The following is a 27,671-nucleotide window of genomic DNA, read 5'->3' on the forward strand; positions in this document are numbered from 1 at the left end:
GTGCCCAAAGTGCTTTTCAAAGAACTGCACATGCATTGTGGTAACTTCTGACCCTGTGTTTATAAGACATCCAGCCATCTGTTCTTCAGTTTGCACTGTTAGGGGCTTTTAGCCACCAGGTCCCGGGGGTCATTAGGAATAAATTGGCACCTGGCCTCCCCCGCGGTGTTCCCCACTACTGTGAGGGATTCCCGTTAAACGGCAGCTGTTCTGGATGTAGGCCCCTTGGTGAGCATTGATGGGAGATATGTCCTCTTTCTTGGCAAATCCAACACTGTGGGCCCATAGTTCTCCGGTCCCTTGAAGGACCCCATGACTGTGCCTCTTCAGGTGGCGCCTGGCCAGCCCAGTGCCTGGGAGAATTTCTCACTGTGGTCTCTGTAGCAGCGGGATATCGAGGTGGACACATTGAGGCGGCACTCCTCTGCCAGTAATCTGGCTGGACTGGGGCCATTAATGAAACTTGCAACTGTGCCAACTGTTTCTGGATTTCTCCCAGGGATGCACTGAGTGCCTTCACTGTCTCTCGCAGGTCCCCTTCCTCAGAGAGAGTTCTTGGGCTTCCTACAGTCTGCATCCTCACGGTGTAAGCCCAATAGGCCTCCTTGTCTCTGGCCACTGCCTCAGCCTGTACCTTGTAAAACTATAGCGTAGCAACCACCAGGATACGTTACCTGAGGATCTGGCAAAGTGGGGGACTGCGCAATCCAAGAACAAACTGGTCCCGGAGGATTTGGTCTCCAGTTCCAAGAACATTAGCGCCATTGGCCTCTCTTCTCTGTATGTGTGCCCATATCTCTTTAAGAGCATTAGCAAACTGTGGGATAGTCTCATCTTCACGCTGAAAGCGAGTGAATAAGCGGGACCTAAGGCTGCCAGTGCCGGACGTTTCTCCGTAGATAGGCTCAAGAATCGAGAATATTGCCTCCAGAGTCTTTCTCTCCTCCTCTGGACTTAGCATTACAGTGCGTCTGGCATCCCCTTCCAGGGCATTTAGCGCCACATCGGGTTGCAGATCAGGAGTCAAATTGTACAACCGGAGGGTGCTTTTAAAGTAAGTGGCCCAGTCTTCTAGCAGCATATTCTGGCCGTCGAACCGTACTAGCTGGTTCAATATTGCTCCTGCGGGCAAACACATGGTCAGAGCTACTACCACGGCAGGAGGGGCAATAGGGGCTATAGCAGGAGATGCCTCATGACCGGCTGGGTTCTGCATGGCGATCAATGTACCCTGCTCGCAGCGCCAAATGTAAGATGACACGAGGGGTGGGCCCACAGATACAGAGGGTGCACGATGCCACACAGACACAGACAACAGTTCTTACCCAGGAGTAACGTCTACTGAATAGTAATAAAGAATAAATAGCTGGGCATTTATAAACTGTCGGATAACAAAATAATAAATCATACAGTGACAGTAATACTGTCCAACCTAAAACAACTTGCTCTTACTAAATATCCTCCCATAGTCCACGAAGCAGCCTGGCTGCACCTGATTGTTCCTGCGGGGTCTTTGTCTCCTTGTAATCCACAGGTAATATGGCCATCTCTTTACACAAGGCTTCCTAATTTGTAGTTCCAAGCCAAGCGAAGTATGTTTCTGGCAATGTACTGTAATATATAAAATGTCACTGGTAAGCTACACTTACAATTCCTTAGGTACTTTGAGCAGCTTTCAGTGCTTCCTTCTGGATCCACAGGTCTTTCAACAGCCAAACCGCACAGTCAGGAAACCCCCGGATAATTCACTGCAAATAATGTTCTTAGGTGCTGTAGTAAGGTCCCCTCTGTGTGCCACAAGTTCCTCTCAGGCTCCTCAGAGATGTATTCTGCAATCCTATGCAATCACAGGGCCACCAGATTCTCCAGCTCTTCACAGCAGTCACTGGCAAACACAGCTCTCACTTCCTGTTGCCTCCGGCAACCCCTCCTATTTAAATAATCTGTGATGAATATACGTTTTCATTACTATACACTGCATTGCAACTTATTCCTTATCCTTTGCTTCCATATACTAACTGAAGTGAATAGTTCAGGTACATTAATACAGATACATGGCAGAACATGAGTCCATACCCTTACACTAACGTCATGTAAACTTCACCCTGAATGTGTCTTGTACTAGATCAGTACTTCCCATAACCCCTTAATGACAGTTCTGGTAACAATTGTGAACCAGAACCACAGTCCTCATGGTTGAGGTGCGCTGAGTACAAGTTCTTGGCTGCTGTTCAATCTGACTGTGATGTAGCACAAAATGTTCAAACAGTGTGTAAAGTCTGGTAAAGTAGACAGGAAACCATATCCAAAGCACAATCTGATCCAAATACGGTGTGTCCTTCTTGTGACTGATCTGTGAAGGAACACATTGCCCAGTCCAAAACGGTTGAAGCAGGGAACTGAGGACCTAATTCGCATAAAAACACTGCCAAACATACAGAACAGTGACACTGTGCCTACATAAACGAAGAACAATGTCCTTTGCAGGTGACACATCGGGGTAGTGTTACGCGTGGCTGTTTGTTAAGCTTGGAGGTGTAATCTCCACAGTCAGCATACAACACATAAGCTGACGTGAAGGAGGTACACACACCAGCACAAGGGATCAGGATATCCCCAGTTTAGTGGAGGAGAGGACTGACTCCAATAGGAGATTGTGGTGCACAGAGCCGGTGCAGATCTGAACAGCCACAAACACTTTCGTAATAACGTCTCAGCGCAAAGTAGCGCTGAGCGCATAAACCAGGACTGAGGAGATCAGGACAGGTAGACAGAATGAACGCTTGCTAGCTAGCGATTACTTAGCGACAGCAAGCGTCCAAAACCAGACAGACTGGAATGAGGCAGCCAATGCGTTGCGGCGATGGCGTGCCTCACAAAGACAGGACAGGAGAGACAGGAAATAGCAGGATCGAGATAGATGAACGTAACACAGATAAATATACAATAAGTATGTTTTCCTAGCGTATTACAATTACAGCTATCAATGAAACTATTCGTAACGTCTGACTAACATATGTATATATTGGCAATGAACCGATATATGACATAAGCAGGAACTCTGACTAAGACTGAAGTAATACAGGGAACAGGACTCAGAAGGATTCGCTATCTCTTCGCAGAGATGAACGCAATCCACAAACAGGACCAGGAACAGGATTCAGAAGGATTCGTTATCTCTTCGCAGAGATGAACGCAATCCACAAACAGGACCAGGAACAGGATAACTAGCTCAGCACGGGTGTTCACGATACGCGCAAACTACCAAAACGTGCTGGAAAACTGACTAACTGAACACAGGAAATAAACAGTTCGTGTACGTATATATCAGCGACACTGATATATTAACGTAACACGAATACAAGGAAAATAACAAAATGCGCAAGTATGCGTATATATTGGCGATGAACCAATATATGACACAAGACAAGCAAGTAGCAACTTCTAGAACAAGAGCAGAACTAGGAGGACTCGCTGACCCCTTCGCAGGAGTCAGCGCAGTCCACACGGACCAGGAACGAGGTGGGGCACGAGCAGAGTAACAGATAGAGTCTGAAACTATGATAGCCCATGAGACATTGCAGGAAGCAGTTCTTTATACTGAGGTCATCCAATGGGAGCAGACCTGCAGATTCCCACACAAGTGAATGGTAATTAATCACAGGCTGATAGCAGGAAAAGGCAGACAATGATATGCAGCCTGCAGGAAAGGGACCGCCCCTCCACTGCAGCAGACAATGTTTGTTTACACAAAAGCATATTAAACTGTCATTAACTTCAGAGCGACTGCAGATGGAATCAGCAACTAGTTTAAGTGCAAACCAAACTATGCAAGCAAATGCATGTAATGACATTAGAACTGTTTGGTTTGCAATACCACTGCAGTCAGCAGTAAACGCTGCAGAAGCGATCATAACAGTACCCCCTCCCTTAAACGCGGCCTCTGGACGCCTATGAAAACTGACATATTTCTCCTGAACCACCCAAACCAAAAAATCAGAAGTGGGAAATCCAGCAAACTGATCTGACTGAAAATTCATGAAGGTCGGATCCGTCCGACAAAACCAAATTCCCAAATCAGTCTCACCAAAACTAGACCAATTGGAACCAGAACCTACCGAACCATGCCCGTCAGCACTACAAGCCTCAGTGTGATACCCATCAGAACCACGACTTCCAGAGAAAAGCCCCCAGAAACTCTCTGAGCGATACCCACCGCCTTCCCGGGACTGTCCAAAAACGCCAAAGCCTTTGCAATGCCCACCGGAACTGTCCCCACCAACACAAAACCCACCGTTGAACCAGTCCAAGGTACCAGGACAAGTTTCCTCAGAGATCTCCCAGAACACTTGGAAGCTCCAAAGAGATCCCCACAGGTCAGAACGCCCCTTAGGCTCACATGGAGAACCATCAAGAACCCCTATGGAACCCAGGGCAACTCTAGAGTCAGGGTCACAAGGACAAACATCAAGATCAGGGTTTTTAGGGACCAGAACCATCTCCGGGCATGCAGGCCAACCGGCAACATCAGAACATGTCTCCACTAGGGAAGCGTGTGAGCACGCCAACACAGACACACTTGGGCATTCTGGCATACGAAGCACATCTGGGCACACTGGCACAAGAGAGACTTCTGGGCATGTCAAGGAACTGCAAACCTCAAAGTCAGTCAAGGTAGGACCGAAACCAGGACTGGGCAAAAAAAAATCATCATGACTAGACTTCACAGTTACTGGATTGTCACTAAAAAAATGCAGGATTAGACTTAGATGTCTCTGATTCCAGCAAAGTTATTAACAAATCATGTTCAGGGGCATTTACAAGACAGGACAAATCTTCTGATGTATGCACCGAACTAGACAGGGTTCCCATAACTTCTTCTGGACTAGACAGAGACTCATCAAATACACTGGATTGGAGCTCATGAAGGGCTGCAAAACAAGTCAGTAGTGCAGCAATCCCCACTGAACTAGGCAAAACTGAGTAACTCACTGGACAGGAAGGGGACTCAGGAATTTCTGCCACACCGGCCAGAGAACCAGAATTTTCCAGGATACAGGGCTGGGTTTCAGAAACACTCATTAACCCGGACTGAAATTCTGAGATTTCTATTATTTTTTCCAGCGAGTCAGAATTATCCATGTTACAGGGCAAGACTTTTGAAACATTCAGAGGACAGGGCTGGAGTTCCTCGGCTGTTACAACACTGGAGAGGGACTCAACAACATTGGTTAAATCAGACTGTGTACAGGGCAAGGTATCTGACACACTTGCTGACGAGGACAATATTTCAATGGCTTCTGCTTCGCTGGGCAGAAATTCATCAAGTTTTATTAGAGCAGACTGTAATTCCAAAACAGCTGCTAGACAAGTGAATATTACTGTAACACCAACTGAGGTAAGCAGTGCCTCAGACTGTTCTGCTAGAGGGTTTGAAGTATCCCAAGTACTGGGTGAAGCATAAGACTCTGTGACCACAGCTTCACTGGACAGGATCACCGAACAGTCCACATTGCAGGGCAAAACCATGGAAGCACCTGCTGGACAGCATAATGATTCTGTGACCTGAGTTTCATTGGAGAGATCTACTGCACAATTCATGGTACAGGGCAAGTTCACTGGAACATTTTCTGAACACGGTAATAATTCTGCGATTTCGGACTCACATAGCAGACGCTGTGAGTTATTCATGAGACTAGAGTGAGGTGTAGAAACAGGAAGATCAAAACACAATGTTTGCGCATCTAAATCACCATTCAATTGTGAAATTGGAAAATTCAGATGTTGGGGTTCTGAGATTTCTGGACAGGATTGCTGGGACTCAGAAACTGATGTAGTGCATCTATTGGCATCTGCTGGATCAGACAGGAGTTGAACTTTATTAACACAGGTAATTTCTGCAGAAGTATTTGCAGAGACAGGCAAGATTTTTCTGGTGTCTGTTTCACTGAACAAAGACTCATGAGTACTGGCTAAGCTGGACTCAGAAGTCAGCAGGACCTCTGGGTCCTCTGCTGAGAAATTTGTGCATGGCAAGATTAAGGAAGTATTAGTAATTTCTGTCTTACTGGGAAGTAACACTGAGTTATCCATGGTACAGGGTGGAATTACAGGAACTTCAATTTCACACAAAAGGAGCTCTGAATCACTCGCTGAATCAGCCAAAGGTGCTGAAGCAGGCGAGTCCTCAGGAACTGAGGAAGTGGAACAATCTCCACTAGACAGTGCGTCTTCCCTGGTATCAACTGATTGAATCGCATAAAAATCGTCCAGAATCATTCTCCACACATCGATCAATGGAGCCACAAAGTCATACCCACACACACCGGTTTTTATTAGGTTATAGGCAGACTTAATGCATGCATTCAATACTAATTCACTCTTTGCACTGTAAAACTGACAAAATGAACTTGCATCTTTCTTCCATTCATAGACCAGGGCTTCCATCTCTCCTTTCTCAAATGGAGGATCCCATGCATATTTAACAGCTGAGCATTCCGGCTGATCATAGTTTGCAAATGTGTTAGTGGCAGAAACATACATTGGGTTATTTAGCAGGTAATTGGCCGATTTCTTATTCCTAAGGATTTCCAATACCTGTAGCAAGTGTTGAACTGTAGTGTATGCAAATTTCCCTTGCTGCACGAATAAATTGATCTGTTCAATACTCTGTAATATATCTTCATAATCATATTCAGATAATTCATTTAAACAAGAACTTTTATTTTCCCTGGCTAGCAATGAAAGTTCATTAGTAGTTTCATAGGTCCATTTGACTCCCCTGAATGGTGACTGAATTTCATTATCTGCTACTGGCGGAGTCTCATTACAGATCTGATGCGCAGTCGCCAAGGGCAACGACTCCGCTGATTGTAACGCTTTTCTTTTGGAGCGTTTACGTTTGGCTTTAGACCCTGCTGCCTTAGCAGAAGAAAAGTTATCAGAACAATTATCTGCTTGCTGATTATTTTTGTAGGCAGTAGAAGGAGCAGCTGATTGACAAGCTGCCAGGAGCTTATCAAAAGGGCTAGGCAAATCGGTTTTGCGCAGCCAGTTATGGATCACAAACGCTAGAAATTCCAGTGGTCTTTCTTTTAAATTGGTATGATCCAAGACATCGTAGGCCCACTGAAACAATCTTCCCTTAAATAAAACATAAACTAGCTGGGGGGCCCACGTTGAAACAGGAGTAGCCTGGAGCTCAGGATTGGCCAGGAACCTGGCACATTCAGAAAAAAACTCATTTTCTGTTTCAGAATTGAGCTTCTCAAATTTCTTAAAGGAACAGGAACCATAACAAACAGTGTCATTTTTGCTGGGAACCCCCCCCCACAATGGGGATTGGTAATGGGGCTATCATAATGTTAAGCTTGGAGGTGTAATCTCCACAGTCAGCATACAACACATAAGCTGACGTGAAGGAGGTACACACACCAGCACAAGGGATCAGGATATCCCCAGTTTAGTGGAGGAGAGGACTGACTCCAATAGGAGATTGTGGTGCACAGAGCCGGTGCAGATCTGAACAGCCACAAACACTTTCGTAATAACGTCTCAGCGCAAAGTAGCGCTGAGCGCATAAACCAGGACTGAGGAGATCAGGACAGGTAGACAGAATGAACGCTTGCTAGCTAGCGATTACTTAGCGACAGCAAGCGTCCAAAACCAGACAGACTGGAATGAGGCAGCCAATGCGTTGCGGCGATGGCGTGCCTCACAAAGACAGGACAGGAGAGACAGGAAATAGCAGGATCGAGATAGATGAACGTAACACAGATAAATATACAATAAGTATGTTTTCCTAGCGTATTACAATTACAGCTATCAATGAAACTATTCGTAACGTCTGACTAACATATGTATATATTGGCAATGAACCGATATATGACATAAGCAGGAACTCTGACTAAGACTGAAGTAATACAGGGAACAGGACTCAGAAGGATTCGCTATCTCTTCGCAGAGATGAACGCAATCCACAAACAGGACCAGGAACAGGATTCAGAAGGATTCGTTATCTCTTCGCAGAGATGAACGCAATCCACAAACAGGACCAGGAACAGGATAACTAGCTCAGCACGGGTGTTCACGATACGCGCAAACTACCAAAACGTGCTGGAAAACTGACTAACTGAACACAGGAAATAAACAGTTCGTGTACGTATATATCAGCGACACTGATATATTAACGTAACACGAATACAAGGAAAATAACAAAATGCGCAAGTATGCGTATATATTGGCGATGAACCAATATATGACACAAGACAAGCAAGTAGCAACTTCTAGAACAAGAGCAGAACTAGGAGGACTCGCTGACCCCTTCGCAGGAGTCAGCGCAGTCCACACGGACCAGGAACGAGGTGGGGCACGAGCAGAGTAACAGATAGAGTCTGAAACTATGATAGCCCATGAGACATTGCAGGAAGCAGTTCTTTATACTGAGGTCATCCAATGGGAGCAGACCTGCAGATTCCCACACAAGTGAATGGTAATTAATCACAGGCTGATAGCAGGAAAAGGCAGACAATGATATGCAGCCTGCAGGAAAGGGACCGCCCCTCCACTGCAGCAGACAATGGGCTCTATTCTCAATGAGTTTCCGCATGCGGTAAAGTACATGCGGGAAGTTTGCACCCAAAATACCGGCAAGTTGGGATTCTCAAAATGTTCCGCATGTTTTTTCCGCATGCGGAAAAAGTGTGATAAAAGTGCGGGATTCATGCGGTAAAATTTCCGCAAAAGTCGGTATTTTCCGCAATAAAAGATCAATTCTCAAAGATGTTCAGGCGCATCTTTTCTTCGTTAATTACCGAATTTTTATCACCTACAAGAAGTAGGTGATATATTCCGCATCCCATTGACTTTAATGAAGTGTGGAGGCTTAAGGGCTGTGCTTGGTGGACTTTAACTTTTTTTTTTTAAACACTTTTTCATGCGACCTTTTTACCGCATGATTCCCGCATGAATAATGCCTGTTTCCGCATCTTTTTTCCCGCATGCGGCAAACATGCGGAAAATGTTAGTGAATGCTAAAAAAATGCGGAGTTTACCGCTGGCGGGAATTTACCGGTAAAATTTTGCGGTACTTTTGGCTCTTTGAGAATAGAGCCCTATGTTTGTTTACACAAAAGCATATTAAACTGTCATTAACTTCAGAGCGACTGCAGATGGAATCAGCAACTAGTTTAAGTGCAAACCAAACTATGCAAGCAAATGCATGTAATGACATTAGAACTGTTTGGTTTGCAATACCACTGCAGTCAGCAGTAAACGCTGCAGAAGCGATCATAACACTGTTAAATTCAGTTTAACAAAACACTGTAGGGTGTATTGGATGAGATGAGAATATCAGATGACACTGACTGAAATACATTATTTTCTTACTTGCAGTTATGCTTTGTCAGCATGTAAATACAATGATACTCTATACTCGGAAGATCTTGGTGCCTAATGTAGGTCATATAAATAGTCTTATAGGTAATCAGGAAACAAAGCATTGAATGGAAAAGGAAATAATAGGTGTTCAGAAACCAAGCAGTACCCGACTAAAGTTACATACACACGCACCACTAAAGTCTTTGTAACAAGCGACCGTCAACTAACAATCGACTTCCACCAACAAGGTTTTCTAAATGACTCCTACCAATTGCAAGCAATACAATGATGTCTACCAACAAGATTGTTCTAGACAGCCAGAAATTATGTGGTCATTCAAGTTCATTCAAGTTCAGACAATGTATTTAGAAGCTTGCTCTAGGCCAATTTATTTTAGCACTTTTTATTTCTTCTTTATTAGATTTCCTAGCTTCTAATTAGTAATGTTGTAATGTGTATTTATGGCCATTTGTCACTAGGGGGCAGAGTGAGAGAGTAAAAGAGGGCTTCTGCTTTCAGTTTCCATGTTTTCTGCTTGGAGAGAGAGATCAAAGCAAACCAAGAATATACAGCACAATGATGCAACAATCAAAGAAGAGAAGAGACTGCCACTCAAAGCACGGCTGAGGCACTGTGACCTGAGGTGCCAAGCCACAGTGTGCTGACAGCTTGTAGGTGCACAATGTAGCAGTAGGAGAAGAAAAGCGCTGTGCACCACTGTGTGAATGATTGCAAACAACTTTAATTAACATATAATAACATTAAAAATTAACTGTTTATTTCCCACACCAAAATATTACCCAAATTACCTAAGGGTCCGAACTTTTTAAATATGCATTTGAAGGGGGTATACTACGAACATTTTTTAAATTATAAGCTTGTAAATAGTGATGGATGCAAAACGGAAAAAATGCACCTTTATTTTAAATAAAATATTGGCGCCATACATTGTTATAGGGACAAAATTTAAATGGTGTCATAACCGAGACAAACGGGCAAATAAAATACATAGGTTTTAATTATGGTAGCGTGGATTATTTTAAAGTTATAATGGACGAAAACTGAGAAATAATGAATTTTTTCCATTTTTTTCTTATTAATCCGGTTAAAATGCATTTATAAAAAAATAATTCTTAGCAAAATGTACCACCCAAAGAAAGCCTAATTAGTGGCGGAAAAAAGAAGATATAGATAAATAAATTGTGTTAAGTAGTGCTAAAGTTATTCGCGAATGAATGGGAGGTGAAAATTGCTCTGATGCATAAGGTGAAAAATCCCCACGGGCTGAAATGGTTAATAGATATACATATGCACAGAGGGAGATACTGGTTGCTTGGCAGTTGAAAACAGCTGTTATTTCCCACAATGCAACAAGGCTCACAGACAGGTCCTGACATCACACTTTGGGAGGGGCTTCACAACAATATTAGCCATACAGATTTCCCTGATGATCTATTATAGAAAAGGTAACGATTTCTCATGGGGAAGGGGGGTATCGGCTACTGATTGGGATGAAGTTCAATCCTTGGTTACAATTCCTCTTTAATATCACAGCACTCCTTGTGCTTACTCTGCAAACTGGGAAGGGGGAGGAGCTTAGGGCCTCTACATTTTTATCTAAAGACAAATGCCCATCTGGCCTTATGATAACACTGAGCCTGTCAATAGGGAACAGTTATGCCTGTCGCAGATATATAACTTGATAACAAAGTGAGTAATAATAATGAACTGATAAATGTGTAGCTCCTGTCCTTCATACTTCCTATGCATACCATCGGTTTTGGAGCAGCAGAAGCCGGGGGCACACTGTTCCTCTGCGGGGTCACATCTCGCTCCACCGGTGCCAGCACTCAGGCCTTCTGTGCATCTGCCCCAAGAGCAAACCTGCCTGGAGCAGCACTCCTCATCTTGCTGACACTCCTATAATAAGAGAGATAAACAGATAACGTCAGAATGTTACAGTATTAGTGCTGAGAGGCAATGTACTAGCTAGGTGACATTTTAATATATGAAGACGCATAACCTTGTGACAGTCCATCCACCCACATTCTGAAACTACTGTATTTCTAGAATCTGTAAGGCTCAGAAAAAGCAAATAGAGAAAGGAAAATACTCCACCTTGTGGTCAAGAAGTAAAAGTACATAGCAGTAATATGACCACACGGCCTCTCACAGTTTGATGCCTATTAGAATCTGAAACATTCTATTTGCACGATTGGGTTGTGCCCGGAATGGGGTTTGGCACTTACATGGTTCAGAGTGGAAGTAGGAATAGGGTACAACAAACCACAGTAAACAGCAGTGTCAACAAGTTACATTCCGAAAACAGCGTTGCACAAGTCTAACCGGTCCAGCGGCTGCAACCTTGGGGAGGAAGAAAGTGAGGGGGTGAGTACTGGATGTGGGAGGGCATAGACAGAGTTCAAGAGGTTGACAGCAGAGGGTAAAAAGTTGCTCCTATGCCTTGGAAGTTCTGGTGGAGGTGGCCCAAAACCTGCGGCCTGATGGTAACTGACTGAAGAAGCGATGGCCAGGGTGTGAGGGGTCATTGGCACTCCTTGGCGCTCTAGTGAGCACGCTGGAGTTGTGGAGGAGGTCTAGTGAGGGGAAGGATCTCCCGATAATCCTCTAAATCTGAAGTTTGTATCTGTCGCTGGAGGAGGAGCCAGCATACCAGACTAGGATGGAGGAGCAGACCAGGATGGAATTGCTCCCCTAGATTTGTTCCTTAGGTGAATTCAGCTTCACCTGAATTCACCATAACCCTAACCTCACCTCCAGAGGCGAACCCTCAACTATGTAATGGCTTTATAGGTGGAGCAAAGTTAGGCCTCTTGCACACTACATGCGATTCTAAATCTGATTTGTGATTTTGACACGATTATATGCGTTTCCAATTCACGATTTTTAATTGGAACTGCATGCTGCATTTTTCTTGTTATTTTGATAGCATCCAGGGGAAAATCGGAATCGCAAATTGGATTTGCAGTGTGCAGGGGGCCTTAAGGTGGTCATTAACGATCCAATCAGAGGGACAATTGATCGAGCTGCACTCACAAATGGAACTGCACTGCATTTTCATGATCGATCATGTGGCAGATAGGATCGTTAGCGGCCGCCTTTAAGGAACACTATCAACATGTTTATTTCAATTGAGATAGGTAGGTAGTAGCCGGCGAAATCGATCGAGGACGCCGTCCTCTATGGCGGTGGATCCCCCTGGCACCTGAGTCCCCATGCTCCTCTAGGACATCACCTCCTCCCAGCCTACACCGCTGCTAGTTGCCGGAACCTGCCCGGATGAGTAAGAGCCCACTGGGCAATCACACACCATTTATTTATATGCTCGGCTGACATACAGTGCTATTATGCTTCATGGCCATTGCTGCTGCTGATTTTTCATCTACTGGCTGTTTGACCTGCTTTCAGCAATGATGTGCTTTCTTGCAAGGATCTGCTAACATCAATACTGCCTACATCTGTTAACCTGCTTGTGGCCATCAAGCCCCTGCTGCATGGACTTTTGTTTCCATTTATGCTGCTACATACTAGCCCTAGTGCTTCTGCAGATTTGCAAGGAACTGCTGGCAATAACGCTGTTTTCATTTATCTGCTGTCTGCTAATGAGCCATTGCAATATGGACTTTTTGCTTTCAACTAATGCTGCAATATATTTGCTCTTGGTGTGTGTGCAACAACTAACAAGCTGTCAGAATTGACTTGTCGGCATGGTGTGCTGGGAGTTGAGGATACCTGCTCCTTGCTTTGACCTCTCTCTACACCGGAATGTTGATATCCATTAGGTGACCAGTCTGAACTCCTTTATTGCATCCTAATTTTTGATTCTTGATTTTTGAGTTTTTTGCTTATGCTCTGGAGATTTTTTGATTTTTTGATTTTTTGTCATTAAGCTGCGCAGCTTTGAATTATTATATATGTGCACTAAGTCCATTGGCTGGATTTCATCAGAGTAGAGGGCTCTGGGTATAGCGGGTTTTGGGGTGTGGGTGCTTTGGGAGCTGGGGGTTTTCCTTCCGCTATACATGGTTTTATGTTATTTCTGCATAGTTTTTTGTAAATGAATAATAAAGTTTTGTATTTTTACAAATATTTGAGGTGTTTGTATTCAATCAGGCCATACCCCTTCCGCATTATATCTCACAAGTATGCTTCCTATGTTACTGGTGTATATATTTGAATTCTTATCTCTTTGTTTACTGTTAACTAATTCCTTTCACACTTTTCTGAGGGCAATTCTGACGGCAGACTGAACCATGAGGGGAGGGGTAATTCCCTCACAGTGCATCTGTTAACTCTGTGTGCATGTGTGTGAGAGAGAAAGCTCTGCCTGTCTATGACTGAGCTCTCTGCAGAGAGATACATTTGTAATTGTGTGTGTAAAACATGACACCTGACAAGCTTTGAATATAACTCTGCTTCAATATTACACTGTTCTTAGCAAGTGAGACTGCAGAGATACCTATGCAAATGAGACATTTCAAACATAGCTAAAATCTACACACAATAAATTACAGCTTTTGCCTTGATATTTAACATGAAAAGTAGGAAAATGTTTACACAGCTACTTAGACATTATTTGTACATTGTTTTAGAACACTTGGTTCAATATGGTTTAATAGTGTTTCTTCCGAGGCCACATTTAGGGAAAAGAAAATGAAAAAAGTCAGATACCTGCATCAGTTTGGAAGGCACGGAGGACGCCGTCCGCGCCCTCCGTGCCGTTCTGCCGGGTCACTGCCGCTCAATAGCCCCCCGAAAAGGTCCCGACCACACGGCCCGGGTCGGGCTCTCCTGCCTGCATAAATATGGTCGCCGGAGCAGGCCGCGGCTGCACAGTCTGCATAGCCGCGAGTGCGGATGCGCAACTCTAAGGCCAACCCCCCGATCCACGCTACAGGAAACAGCCTGTTACGTGGATCGGGGGGGGGGGGGGGGGGTTGGCCCTTGAGCTGCGCATCCGCACTCGCGGCTATGCAGACTGCATTCATTTTTTTTTCTAACTTTGGCCTCGGAAGTCCTTTTATGCAGCCATACACCGGTCGATTGCCACTAGATCGACCAACAGATAGATGTCTCTCTGATCGAATCTAATCAGAGAGGGATCTAATGGCTGCCCATAAACTGCACACGGATTTTGAATTGATTTCAGCATGAAATTGAGTCACAATCTGTGGAGCTGCCACCTGCCTTGTCACTCCTGCTCCCCCCAGCAGAAATACATTACCTGTTCCACCAGCGTGAATCCCCAAGTCTGTGCTGTTCCTTTCTCCGGCTGGCCTTCTTCATCTTCTCTGCACTTCCTGTCCCATCCTGTCAGAAGACGAAGTTCAAACAGTAGAGGGTGCTCTAATGTTTGAACTTCCCCTTCCCACAGGACTGAACAGGAAGTGCAGAGAAGATGATGAAGGCCAGCCGGTGTTTGTGTATGGGCACCTTAAGACATCTTATTCACATGATAGCAGGTCTAGGGATGTGAAAGATGTTCATACTGCAGCATCATCTCCAGCATTACGGGGAGATAGGAATTGTCATGGCGCACAAGACTGCTATTGACAGCATACCTCCTCTGTTCCGTAAACTGCCGGTTTCAGTTTCCCACTCTTATTAATATTTTTTATTAGCCACAGGAGTATTACAGGCACCTCTTTGACTGTGAATTGCACTTCCTGTGCCACCGCCTGGTAAAGCTGAATACAGCATCTTTCTGAGCCTGTTTTGGAAATGCTGCACAACCCTCTGTGATGTTGGTAGCATATCCGCCATTTTGTATTTGTCATGAGAGTCTAACAAGGTTGCCACTCAGTACATGTCCATTTCCTCAACTGGTTTTACACAAGGGTCCTTCCAGACACGTGAGCCCCATTCCAATTAGATTTGAGGCAGAAGGCTCCAGCACCTGTTGATAATCCCCATCGTCCATGGTTTGATCCCCCCAGCCATGGACAAGACCAGGGTCCCCAGAAAAGTGAAAATCCCACCATGTGGCTTTACACCTTGCAACATCATAATCCTCTACACTGCTGTGCAAACACTAAGCTCATCCAAGTGTAAGAGATTGATTGCAATGCATACGTCACTGAGGTGGGTGGCATGGGATCTACCCAGAAATCCTTGCCAGTAGATCACAATCTACCCAATGGGCACACCTGCTATCAGGGCCGCAGCAAGGCATGGAGCCTCAACCTCAGCAGGGACCTCGGGCTGGGCTGCCCTGTGCTCCGCGGCCCCCCTGCCCCTTCAGCGTTACTCAAATGTCCGCGATCCAGTGGTGATTCTCACTGCTCTCCTCGTTCTGCACAGCAAGTAACCTGCTGCCTAGCTTAGCTTGGCGTCTGGTCACCATGGTTACTCCTAGCACAGGTGCTTCCATTTCTCCCTTGCTGCTTTCCCCTAGTGCTGGAGGTTATTAAGAGTTAGATTGCTCACCATTTCATTGTCTTTACATTGTCGACACTCAGCAATAAGAGGTGGAGAGGGGCAGTACTGATTTTCTGGGCAGTCAGTCGAGTCGTTACACATCTGCACCTGTCAGGAAGAGTAAAAACAATAACATTTAATATATTACAAGAAAATCAGGACTGTCACAAGCAAAAATAAAAATAGGTAAAGGTATTCTGAAAGACTGACTGAGATTTGGTACTTTATAAAAATTCACTGAGAATTGGTATTCAACAGAGATTCACTGAGATTTGGTACACTACAGTAATTCACTGAGAGCTAGTACTCTACAGATTAATTGAGATTTGTTATTGTACAGAGATTCACTGAGAGCTGGTACACTACAGAGATTCATTAATATTTGGTACTCTACAGAGATTCACTAAGAGTCGGTACACTACTCTACAGATTCAGTAAGATTGGTACTCTACAGAGATTCACTGAGAGCTGGTACACTACAGATTCATTGAGATTTGATACTCTACAAAGATTCACTGAGAGCTGGTACACTACAGAGATTCATTTATATTTGGTACTCTACAGAGATCCATTGAGAGCTGTTACACTACAGAGATTCATTTAGATTTGGTACTCTACAGAGATCCATTGAGAGCTGGCACATTACAGAGATTCATTAAGATTTGGTACTCTACAGAGATTCACTGAGAGCTGTTACACTACAGAGATTCATTTAGATTTGGTACTCTGTGGAGTTTCCCTGAGAGGTGGTACACTACAGAGATTCATTTAGAGATGATACACTAGAGATACACTATGATACGATACAGTATAGAGATTTACTGGGATTTGGTATGCTGCATAAATTTACTGAGATTTTGTGCTCTACAGAGTTTAACTGGGCATTGGAGCGCTACATAGATTCACTGGGATTTTGGTGCTCTACAGAGAGACACTAAGATTTGGTACATTACAGAGCTCCACCCTGAGGGTTGACCAGTGCTGGCAGCACATTACAGGGTTCTTTGGTACAATCCAATCTGATCTGTAGCATGAGCTGTGTTAGAAAACACTGCTGAGTTAAACATTTCATGCATAATCAAAAGCAAATCTCCCAATGTTTTGGGATCAGAAATAGGGACACCTTTAAAGTGTAACCAAGTTGCACAGGGGGGAAGGGGGGGGGGGGTGTTCTCTGGCAGAAGGGCCACAGAGTCATGTTCCCTGCTTTATGCCATGGATTTGTGTCCCCTCTGCGTCGCTCTCTGCCCCCCCCCCCCCTGCACCGTGCTGTGCCCCCCGAAATTGGCGACAAGCTGCTTGTCTGCAATCTATTAGGGGAAGGGTTGTCCCCTGCAGGAGAAGCACTCCTGCAAAACGCCCACTCTGGCATTAGGAACACCCCATTAACAGCTCAAATTGGGCAGCTCTGTCTCTCCCCTATACCTTCTAAATTTCTGGCACGCCTCTCCCTTCCTTCTTGCTCTGTGCTCTGTGTTGGGACACACAGAGCCAGAACTGCAGCGTCATGACCACAGGGGTCGCGGGCACTTTCCCCCCATTTTTCAGTAATTGCTGGATGTAGGAGTGGCAGAAATGGACAAGCAAGTCAAGGACCAGCGCCGCCAGGCAGCCTCTGCACAGTCTTCTCCGACCCTCCTGAACAGGAAGTAAGTTCGGAGGGTCAGGACAAAGGGGGACGTTTTTTAAATTTATATTTGCGCTATGTTATCCTTTAATATGAATCACTTTACTCATTTTTTGTGTGTGACAGAGGTCACATGATCACAGCCATTTCTTCCACCTGCAGAGCTGGACTCCATTTACATAATGATACAGCATATGTTCCTGAGACATGTTATTACTGAGACTCTGACTCATCCATGACTTGCATGACAATGACACCTAGTAACAAGACCATCAACATTTACCTGCTCGGGAAGAATTCCAATTACAGGGTAGCCTCATGGATACTCTGTACTGTTTACTATTGACCTTGACAATAAATATAAGGTGTCATCAAATATTTACATTAATCCGCTTGTGTTTCAACAAAGGTGAAAATCTTCTTCCATTGGAAATCAGAGTAATTACCGTAAATATTAGGATTGCATTGTTTACTATGTTAGTTTTCAGTTGGTGAACACGCTGGCACTAGTGCTGCTGCTTATATAAAGGCAGATATTTATTGGCAAATGTGAGTGAGAACATTGAACATTATGTGTATCTATCCTAACAGCTTATTCCAGCTTCCTTAAGACTCCAAAGGCTCTCAGTACTAGTGTTAGCATACATGGAAAAAAGGCGTTGGGAAAAAAGGGTGTTTGGGTTTGCTGCTAGTAGAATCTCACTAAAATTAGCGATATTCTACTACTGAATTCCAATAGTAAAATTTTGGGTAATATTTACCCTAAGACCCTCCCCTGGTGCTGCCTAATCCTAAGACCCTCCCTGGTGGTGCCTAACCCTAAGACCCTCCCTGGTGGTGCCTAAAGGTGGCCACTAACGGTGCAATTTCTAGCAAAAAATCGTTCGAGTGATCAGAAATTCTGATTGGATTGGTTGTAAATAATCTCAGTTGAGGGGCACAATTGATTACTAACAATCATAAAAAGAGTCGTCCGATTGGATTTTCGTCAAATCAAAATTTGGATTTTCTTGTTAGTTGTGATAGATAGGAAGCAAAGATTGGTTCGTTGATGGTGCAGTGAACAATTTTTCTTCCGATCAGATAATTCAAACGATTTTTCACTAGAAATTGGATCGTTAGTGGCCACCTTAACTTTAACCCACCTCCTTGTGGTGCCTAACCCTAAACCCCCCTAAACCTTTACTTCCCCCTCTACTGCAAAGTAAGTACATTTTGGGCCCGCTATGCAATGCATTTCAGCAAGCCCCGGCACCTGGGATTCTATCGGGCGATATTTAAAAATGATTCCCGGTAATCAGGCGCCACTGGACTCCAAAATGTATCTACTTTTCATTACCGCTAATCGGCACCTCCGGGCGCTTACATTTATCTTGTTTGCTGCATAACACGACCATTATAAAAGTCGTGATTTGCAGCAAGGAAGGTACATTTCAGCTCCCGGAGGAGCCCGACAGTGGCCACCACCATCCGCCTAAATCTCCTTTCTTTGCCAATGGGCGCGGCTTTTATAATAGGCGCCTATGACAGCTCCATTTTTTCTGAAAGGGCTCCTGCGCCCTTTTTTCCTGCTTTGTTAGTGTTCTCCTAGTCCCTTCCTTGATGGCCAGCATAGTACAAAGTATTCATTTACACATAGATCCCAACTGTCCCTCTATCTTTTCTTCTTCCTTATTTGTCCTTCTTTCAAGACTGATGTACAGATTTGTGCTAATATATATGTATTATATAAAAAAAATGTGACTCTAAACTTTTACCCATCAATTAAATTGATGGTTTTTCTTTATTTTAACATTTGACAATAAAAAATATAACCATGATAGAAAATCTCAGTGTGGTTCGAATGATAAAATTACTTCTTGATTATGCATTCTTGATTCTTTGTGATATGGAGAAGAAGTGTGGGTAGGAGCATGGTTAGAGGTATCCCAAAAAGTTGGGAAAACCAATAAAATAATATCATGCGCTAGGTATTTGTAAACAAGATTGAAAACACCCTAATTAGGGGAGCCTCACAGAGACCAAAAACAAACAAATGATCCACTAGAGTCTCAAAAGATCAATCACTTTAATTAAATACTGCATACAAATCCCCTATAAACCCCACTAAAAAGAGCAGCCTGTGATGTATCACTACGCCAAATACACAGCCGGCATGTGTCAATCAAGCAATCATGCACATCAGCCACACACTCCTGCATAAGGTCCATTAGACTCCCGGGAGCAATGAAAAAAATGTCATCATAGCATTCCACAGACAGAAAAATGGTATGCTGCATGCTGTGGGTATAATAGTCCAGAACCGAGCTCTTCAATAAACTTTGCTGGGATCATTAAACAACAGAAATGTCCTGCATGCAATATGCTCTTAATATATACAGTTCTGTAATAGATCACATCAGCAGCGAAGCAAGCGGTAAACTCAAAAAGTTGGGTGGTATGATTTACATCAGGCTTTCTCAACCAGCGTTCCCTGGAACCCCAGGGTTCCTTGAGCACTCTGCAGGGGCTCCTTGGCATTTTCCTCTATCGTGGGGGAAGTATAATAGAGCACATTGTAATAGGTGGTACTGTAACAAGAAGCACTAAATTGGGGGTCTGGAGACAGTATAATGAGTGGCAGTGTAATAGGGAGTACTGAAATAAACAGCTACACATACTTTTAAAGACCATGCCACCTGCAAAATAAATGCAGGGGTTCCTCGAGATCAAAAAATTGTTTGCAGGGGTTCCTCGAGATCCAAAAGTTATTTGCAGGGTTCCACCAGGGTAAAAAGGTTGAGAAAGGCTGATTTACATAGTAGACAGCTGTTGCAGCTGGCCACTAGGTGGCAATGGAGTGTAGGACGTCAATAATAGCTTCTCCAATCAATTTATCAAAGAGCTTGTCTGTAGGCTCCTGCAAAGTTGATGTAGGGAGCAGAGGTGACAGGTACCTGATGGTGGCTGGTGTGCATGCCAGGCCCCTGGTACCTTTTGGGTAAAAAGTGGAAAATCAGGTGCCAGAGTTCTTTGGGGTGGTGTTACAGTGAATAACTAAGGCCTCTTTCAGATGTATGTCTGAACTGCGCTCTTGTCAGGCAGTTCAGCATCACGTCTGCCTCCCGTGAATTCCATTCAGGAGCAATTTAAATGCAGCCGAATGGCAGCATTTGTAGCACCACACATATCAGCTCTTGATACTCTGTGGCGTTACTTAGTGACAGAGAACTGAAACATGGAACATCTGGGAATGGCTGTGGCCACACTCTGCTGGCAGGCTATGAATTTACTGCCTATTATCTGCCTTTCTGAAAGAGGCCTTAAAGAGACTCCGTAACAAAAATTGCATCCTGTTTTTTATCATCCTACAAGTTCCAAAAGCTATTCTAATGTGTTCTAGCTTACTGCAACACTTTCTGCTATCACTGTCTCTGTAATAAATCAATGTATCTTTCCCCTGTCAGACTTGTCGGCCTGTGTCTGGAAGGCTGCCAAGTTCTTCAGTGTTGTGGTTCTGCTATGAACTCCACCTTCTGGGCCCCTCTCTGCACACTGCCTGTGTGATATTTAGATTAGTGCAGCTTCTCTCTGCTCTCTTATCTTTTACAAGCTGGATAAATCGTCCTCTGAGCTGGCTGGGCTTTCACATACTGAAGAATTACAAAGCTGTTTGCATGAAGAAAAGAGCAGCATGAAACTTCAGTGCATGAGAGCAGAAGGGGGAAAGAAACACACAAATGATCTCTTGAGATTCAAAAGGAAAGGGTGTATACAGCCTGCTTGTGTATGGATGTATTTTCTATGTGTGGACTTACTGTACATCAACCTACTTCCTGTTTTGGTGGCCATTTTGTTTGTTTATAAACAAACTTTTAAAAACTGTTTTTAACCACTTTTAATGCGGCGAGGAGCGGCGAAATTGTGACAGAGGGTAATAGGAGATGTCCCCTAACGCACTGGTATGTTTACTTTTGTGCGATTTTAACAATACAGATTCTCTTTAACCACTTAAGCCCAATTGGACGAACATTCTCGCTCCCACCGTCGGCCGTTAGCCCAGCGAACAATGAAAGGGATTATAGATCTCTTTCATTGATCGAAGCCCCCCGCAGAAAAACCGACAGCGTCTCATCAGACGCTGCAGAGTTTTAAAAAGTTCCCCTTCTTCATTCTTCTTCCTGGAAGCGTACGTTCACGCTTCCAGGATTCTTTCACTGTGGCCATCTTGTGGCCAAATAGTAAAACTACACACACATCCATTTTTTAATAAATAAATACATTTTTTTTACATTTAAAATTAGCTGTTTACTTCCCACACCAAAAATTACCCACATACAATTTTTTATACAAAAAAAAAATTACAATAAAAAAACAACAAAAAAAAAAAACATTAATAGTTACCTAACGGTCTGAACTTTTTAAATATGCATGTCAAAGGAGTATATTAATATAATTTTTTGATTTATTGGCTTGTAAATAGTGATGGACGCAAATTGAAAAAATGCACCTTTATTTCTAAATAAAATATTGGCGACATACATTGTGATAGAGACATAATTTAAATGCTGTAAAAAGCAGGACAAATGGGCAAATAAAATACATGGGTTTTAATCACGGTAGCATGTATTAATTTCAAACTACAATGGCCAAAAACTGAGAAATAATGATTTTTTTTCCATTTCTTTCTAAATATTCCTGTTAAAATGGATTTAGAATAAAATAATTCTTAGCAAAATGTATCACCCAAAGAAAGCTTAATTGGTGGCGGAAAAAACAAGATACAGACCAATTCATTGTGATGAGTAGTGATAAAGTTATTGGAAAATGAACGGGAGGTGAAAGTTGCTCAGATGCAAAAAATAAACAACCCTTCGGGCTTAAGTGGTTAAAGTGTGCCTGAACTGGCATGATGAAATATCCATGGATGCAGAAGTACCAAGCCAACTTAGGGCTTGCCTGTGTTCAACTCTTATTTTTATTTATTTTTCATTGCAAGAGCTAAAAATAACCCTCAAAGCGTGTTGAATGCAAAAATTAGTGCAACGATTGGTGTCAGCGAGAACAGATTTCTCTGATCATTGGTGATCTGCAGTATCACCAATAATACAGATGCTATACCCGATTATGTGTGATCTGCAGAATCACCAATAATACTAGTATAGCCAGAACCAGGACAACCAATGTAATGATAGGTGCTTGGTGCAACAGTAATGATAGAGATACTTGTTCTCCCAGAGGAGCTGGAAGAGGGGAATATCTCAAAATAACAGATGAGAACCAACTCCAGCAAGCTGGAGATGTAGACAGTAGTGGAATAGATCTCCCGAGGAGCGGGTAGAAATATATTGAACAAACGTACTGATCACCCGAGAAGCGGGTGATTCAGACTAAACTGCAGCCACTACTACCTGAGGAGCAGGCAGAGGAGATAATATTGTAGTGACTATTCACCTGAGGAGCAGATGATTAAGACTGTACTGCAGCTACCGATTACCCGAGGAGCAGGTGATTCAGACTGTACTGCAGCTACTGACCACCTAAAGAGCAGGTGATTCAGACTGTACTGAAGCTACTGATCACCTGAGGAGCAGGTGATTCAGGCTGTACTGCAGCTAGTAATCACCTGAGGAGTAGGTGATACTAGCAGAGGATCCCTCACCAGTGACTAACTCACTGGCCAGGACAGGAAGGTCAGACAAGCAGGTTTGGCAACAGAGACGGTACAGAGACAGGAAGCTAAATCAGAGTAGTAAATCAGGCTGAGTCGGCAACTATATCAGATAGGCAAGGTACAGAATCAGTGAGCAGAAGAATAGTCAAGCTAGCAGAAGGTCATAACAAATAATACAATTCAATTAGTACTTTAAGCTATCAACAGAATCTGGCTAAGTGTGGATCCCCAGCTCCGGCTGGTTCTAGCACACTTTGGGATCTGACTAGGTCTGAGTGCTAACACGTAGCATTTGCAACAGCAGACGCGGAGCAACTGACAGGCAGGTCCTATATATACTAAACGCGCTCCATAGCGCCGCCCCAGTCACTCAGCCAATCCTAAGCATAGCTGGAGTCAGCTGACCGAGTGATCAGCTGACTCCCCTTCTAGATGCATAAAGGTCCTTTCGTTCGGCGCGCGCGCGTAGCCCTTAGTCTATGAGTGATAGAAGGACCAGGCAAAGCATGTAACTGTGCGGCGGAAACTGCCGGCTGCGACGCGGAGATAGCCGCCATGCCGCTTGCTGTTGCGGCAGTATCTCCGCTATCCATTACAGTACCCCCCCCCCCTGAGGAGTGGATCCTGGACACTTCCTACCCGGTTTCCCAGGCTGTAACTCATGAAACTCTTTCTTCAACTCCTCTGCATGCATGCGACAATCCGGCACCCAAGCTCTCTCCTCTAGGCCATAGCCCTTCCAATGAACCAGGTACTGTACAGAATTCTGCACCAATCAGAATCCAGAATCTTCTCGATCTCATACTCTGGTTGATCATCAATCATCACGGGGAAGGGGGGGAAGAGGAATCCACATGCACAGCAGGTTTAAGCAAAGAAACATGGAATGATCTCACACCTCTCATGCTGGCTGGGAGATCAATCGCATACGTCACATCATTAATTTTTTTAGACACACGGTACGGGCCTATGAATCTGGGTCCTAACTTGGGTGACGGTTGTTTCAAGGCTAAATGTCGAGTAGACACCCACACCTTATCTCCTGGGGAAAATTTCCATTCCATCGACCGCCTTTTATCTGCCTGTTTCTTCTGAACCTGGAAGGCTTTCCCCAGATTTCTCTTTACCAGGACCCAAATTTCCCTTAAAGCCCTTTGCCAATCTTCTAGGGCCAGAAAGGGAGAAGATGCTACTGGCAAAGGAGAACATTTGGGAGATTTCCCCGAGACCACCTGAAATGGAGAGAAACCTGAAGATGAGCTCTTCAGGTTATTATGCACAAATTCTGCAAATGGCGGGAACTTTACCCAATCTGATTGCGCATCAGCCACGTAACACCTAAGAAACTGTTCTAGTGACTGGTTATCCCTTTCGGTCTGTCCGTTGGTCTGTGGGTGGTAGCCTGATGAAAATGAAAGGTCCATATTGAGCTGACGGCAAAAGGCTCTCCAGAATTTCGACACAAACTTGACTCCCCTATCTGACACTACATTTTCCGGAATGCCATGCAGCCGAAAAATGTGCCGGATGAAGAGATCAGCCAATTCCTGGGCTGAGGGGAGTCCTTTCAGAGGTACGAAATGAGCCATTTTACTGAACCTATCAACTACCACCCATATGACCGTCTTGCCCTCAGAACTAGGGAGTTCCCCTACGAAGTCCATAGACAAATGAGTCCAGGGTTCATTTGGCACTGGCAAGGACTGAAGGGTACCCACAGGTGCCTGGCGAGATGGCTTACTTCTGGCACACACAGCGCATTCTCTTACAAACTCCTTGCAATCGAGTGCCAACGATGGCCACCATACACATCTAGCTAACAGATCCTGAGTTCGAGCAGCTTCGGGATGCCCTGCATTCTTATGAGTATGGAACAGTTACAAGATTTGTAAGCGGAAGGGAAGTGGCACAAAAAGAACCCCCTCAGGCTTCCCCTCAGGGATGTCCTGTTGGTAAGGCCTTAACATACTCGCCCAATCTTCCCAGGTCTCCGTGGCTGCTACCACTAATCTTTGAGGTAGAATGGTTTCAGGGGCTGTAGGCTGCACTGTCTCAGGCTCAAAGCACCTAGAAAGTGCATCTGCTTTGACATTCTTGCTCCCTGGAGTATACGTTACTACGAATCTGAATCTTGAAAAGAACAGGGACCAGCGAGCCTGTCGGGGACTGAGTCTTTTGGCCCCTTCAATGTACTCCAAGTTCTTATGATCAGTATAAACTGTAATAGTATGTTCTGCTCCTTCAAGCCAATGACGCCATTCTTCAAAGGCTAACTTAATGGCCAGAAGCTCCCGATTGCCAATATCGTAGTTCCATTCAGCTGGAGAGAACCTATGAGAAAAGAAGGCACAGGTAGAGTTGAGCTGAAATTTTCGTAATTTCGCATTACTATAATTACGCATGCAAAATTTGCGATTACGATGCGAAATTAGCGTAGCGAAATTGCCATTAAAATCGTAATTGAAAATACCGTAAGCGTAATTTTCAACGCGAAATTTCGCGTTTCGTTCATGCCGTAATTTCGCATTAAACGCTACCGTAATTTCGCGTTAAACCGTAACGCTCCGTATAATATAAAAAAGCCGCCGACTTTAAGGGTTAATAGCAAAGCCCCCTTAAATGCTAAGAGCCTCAAATTTGGAGAATATATTAAGGAGATCAGGAGGAATAAGAGGAAAAAATTTTTTTTCAAAAAGACCTTATAGTTTTTGAGAAAATCGATGTTAAAGTTTCAAAGTAAAAATGTATACATTTAAAAACCCGCCGACTTTAACGGTTAATAGCAAAGCCTGCTTAAAGTTTAGGAACACCAAATTCCTAGGGTATATTAAGGGGATCAGTGGGAATAAGAGGAAAAAAATATTTTTCAAAAAGACCTTATAGTTTTTGAGAAAATCGATTTTTAAGTTTCAAGGGCAAAAATGTCTTTTAAATGCGGAAAATGTCAGTTTTTTTTGCACAGGTAACAATAGTGTATTATTTTCATAGATTCCCCCAAGTGGGAAGAGTTTTACTTACTTCGTTCTGAGTGTGGGAAATATAAAAAAAAAACGACGTGGGGTCCCCCCTCCCAGACCTCTTTAACCCCTTGTCCCCCATGCAGGCTGGGATAGCCAGAATGCGGAGCACCGGCCGCGTGGGGCTCCGCACCCTGACTATACCAGCCCGCATGGTCCATGGATTGGGGGGTCTCGGAAGGGGAGGGGCAGCCAAGCTTTCCCCTCCCCCTCCGAGCCCTTGTCCAATCCAAGGACAAGGGGCTCTTCTCCACCTCCGATGGGCGGTGGAGGTGGAGGCCGCGATTTCCTGGGTGGGGGGTTCATGGTGGAATCTGGGAGTCCCCTTTAAAAAGGGGTCCCCCAGATGCCCACCCCCCTCCCAGGAGAAATGAGTATAGAGGTACTTGTAGTACCCCTTACCCATTTCCTTTAAGAGTTAAAAGTAAATAAACACACAAACACATAGAAAAAGTATTTTAATTGAACAAAAAACATAACCACGAAAAAAGTCCTTTAATATTCTTAATTAACCATTAATACTTACCTGTCCCTTTAAATAAATGATCCCACGCAATATCCTCGGAAATGTTCTATCAGTTACAATGTAACAAAGTTATTACAATATAACAACTTTGTTACATTGTAACTACGCCGCACCCGACGTCACTCACCGCCGCCGCCGCCGCCGCGTCTGCGCTGCAGGACCCGACAGAGCTCTGAGCTATAGCTCAGAGCTCTCGAAAGCATCTTTGTATTTGGGCTCCAAGGAGCCCCATTGGTCCTTAGCAGACCAATGGGGTTCCTTCTGATTTGAAGGAACCCCATTGGTCTGCTAAGGACCAATGGGGCTCCTTGGAGCCCAAATACAAAGATGCTTCTCAGAGCTCTGAGCTATATAGCTCAGAGCTCTGTCGGGTCCGTGCAGGACGCTAAGTCCCCGCCGGCTCCGCTGCCCTCCCCGCCTCTCCCACATGTCACCCACATGTCACCCACATGTGGGTGACATGTGGGTGACAGATGTGGGCGGGGTGGACAGCGGGAGCTGCGGGGACTTAGCATCCTGCACGGACGCGTATGCGGCGGCTGAGCGGCGAGTGGCGTCGGGTGCGGCGTAGTTACAATGTAACAAAGTTGTTACATAATAACTTTGTTACATTGTAACTGGTAGAACATTTCCGAGGATATTGCGTGGGATCATTTATTTAAAGGGACAGGTAAGTATTAATGGTTAATTAAGAATATTAAAGGACTTTTTTCGTGGTTATGTTTTTTGTTCAATTAAAATACTTTTTCTATGTGTTTGTGTGTTTATTTACTTTTAACTCTTAAAGGAAATGGGTAAGGGGTACTACAAGTACCTCTATACTCATTTCTCCTGGGAGGGGGGTGGGCATCTGGGGGACCCCTTTTTAAAGGGGACTCCCAGATTCCACCATGAACCCCCCACCCAGGAAATCGCGGCCTCCACCTCCACCGCCCATCGGAGGTGGAGAAGAGCCCCTTGTCCTTGGATTGGACAAGGGCTCGGAGGGGGAGGGGAAAGCTTGGCTGCCCCTCCCCTTCCGAGACCCCCCAA

General features: G+C 44.4%; 2 protein-coding genes across 5 annotated transcripts in view; one reads left to right on the forward strand and one right to left on the reverse strand.

The window, feature by feature from the left end:
- The window catches only part of LOC137521654 (transcriptional enhancer factor TEF-1-like), a 248,741-nt gene that overhangs the window by 27,090 nt on the left and 193,980 nt on the right, over positions 1-27,671 (forward strand). The gene's annotated exons all lie outside the window — the stretch shown is intronic.
- Positions 1-27,671, reverse strand: part of LOC137521655 (dickkopf-related protein 3-like) — a 54,088-nt gene that overhangs the window by 13,705 nt on the left and 12,712 nt on the right. For both annotated transcript variants that reach the window (XM_068241195.1, XM_068241194.1), the window contains exons 2-3: positions 15,826-15,924; positions 11,151-11,298 (exon numbers count right to left, since the gene is read on the reverse strand). In XM_068241195.1, the coding sequence (XP_068097296.1) occupies positions 11,151-11,298; positions 15,826-15,918 (241 nt within the window). In that variant the 5' untranslated portion in view covers positions 15,919-15,924. The remainder of the gene's footprint in view (positions 1-11,150; positions 11,299-15,825; positions 15,925-27,671) is intronic.

Source organism: Hyperolius riggenbachi, chromosome 6 (genome assembly GCF_040937935.1).
Source record: "Hyperolius riggenbachi isolate aHypRig1 chromosome 6, aHypRig1.pri, whole genome shotgun sequence".
Taxonomy (NCBI): domain Eukaryota; kingdom Metazoa; phylum Chordata; class Amphibia; order Anura; family Hyperoliidae; genus Hyperolius; species Hyperolius riggenbachi.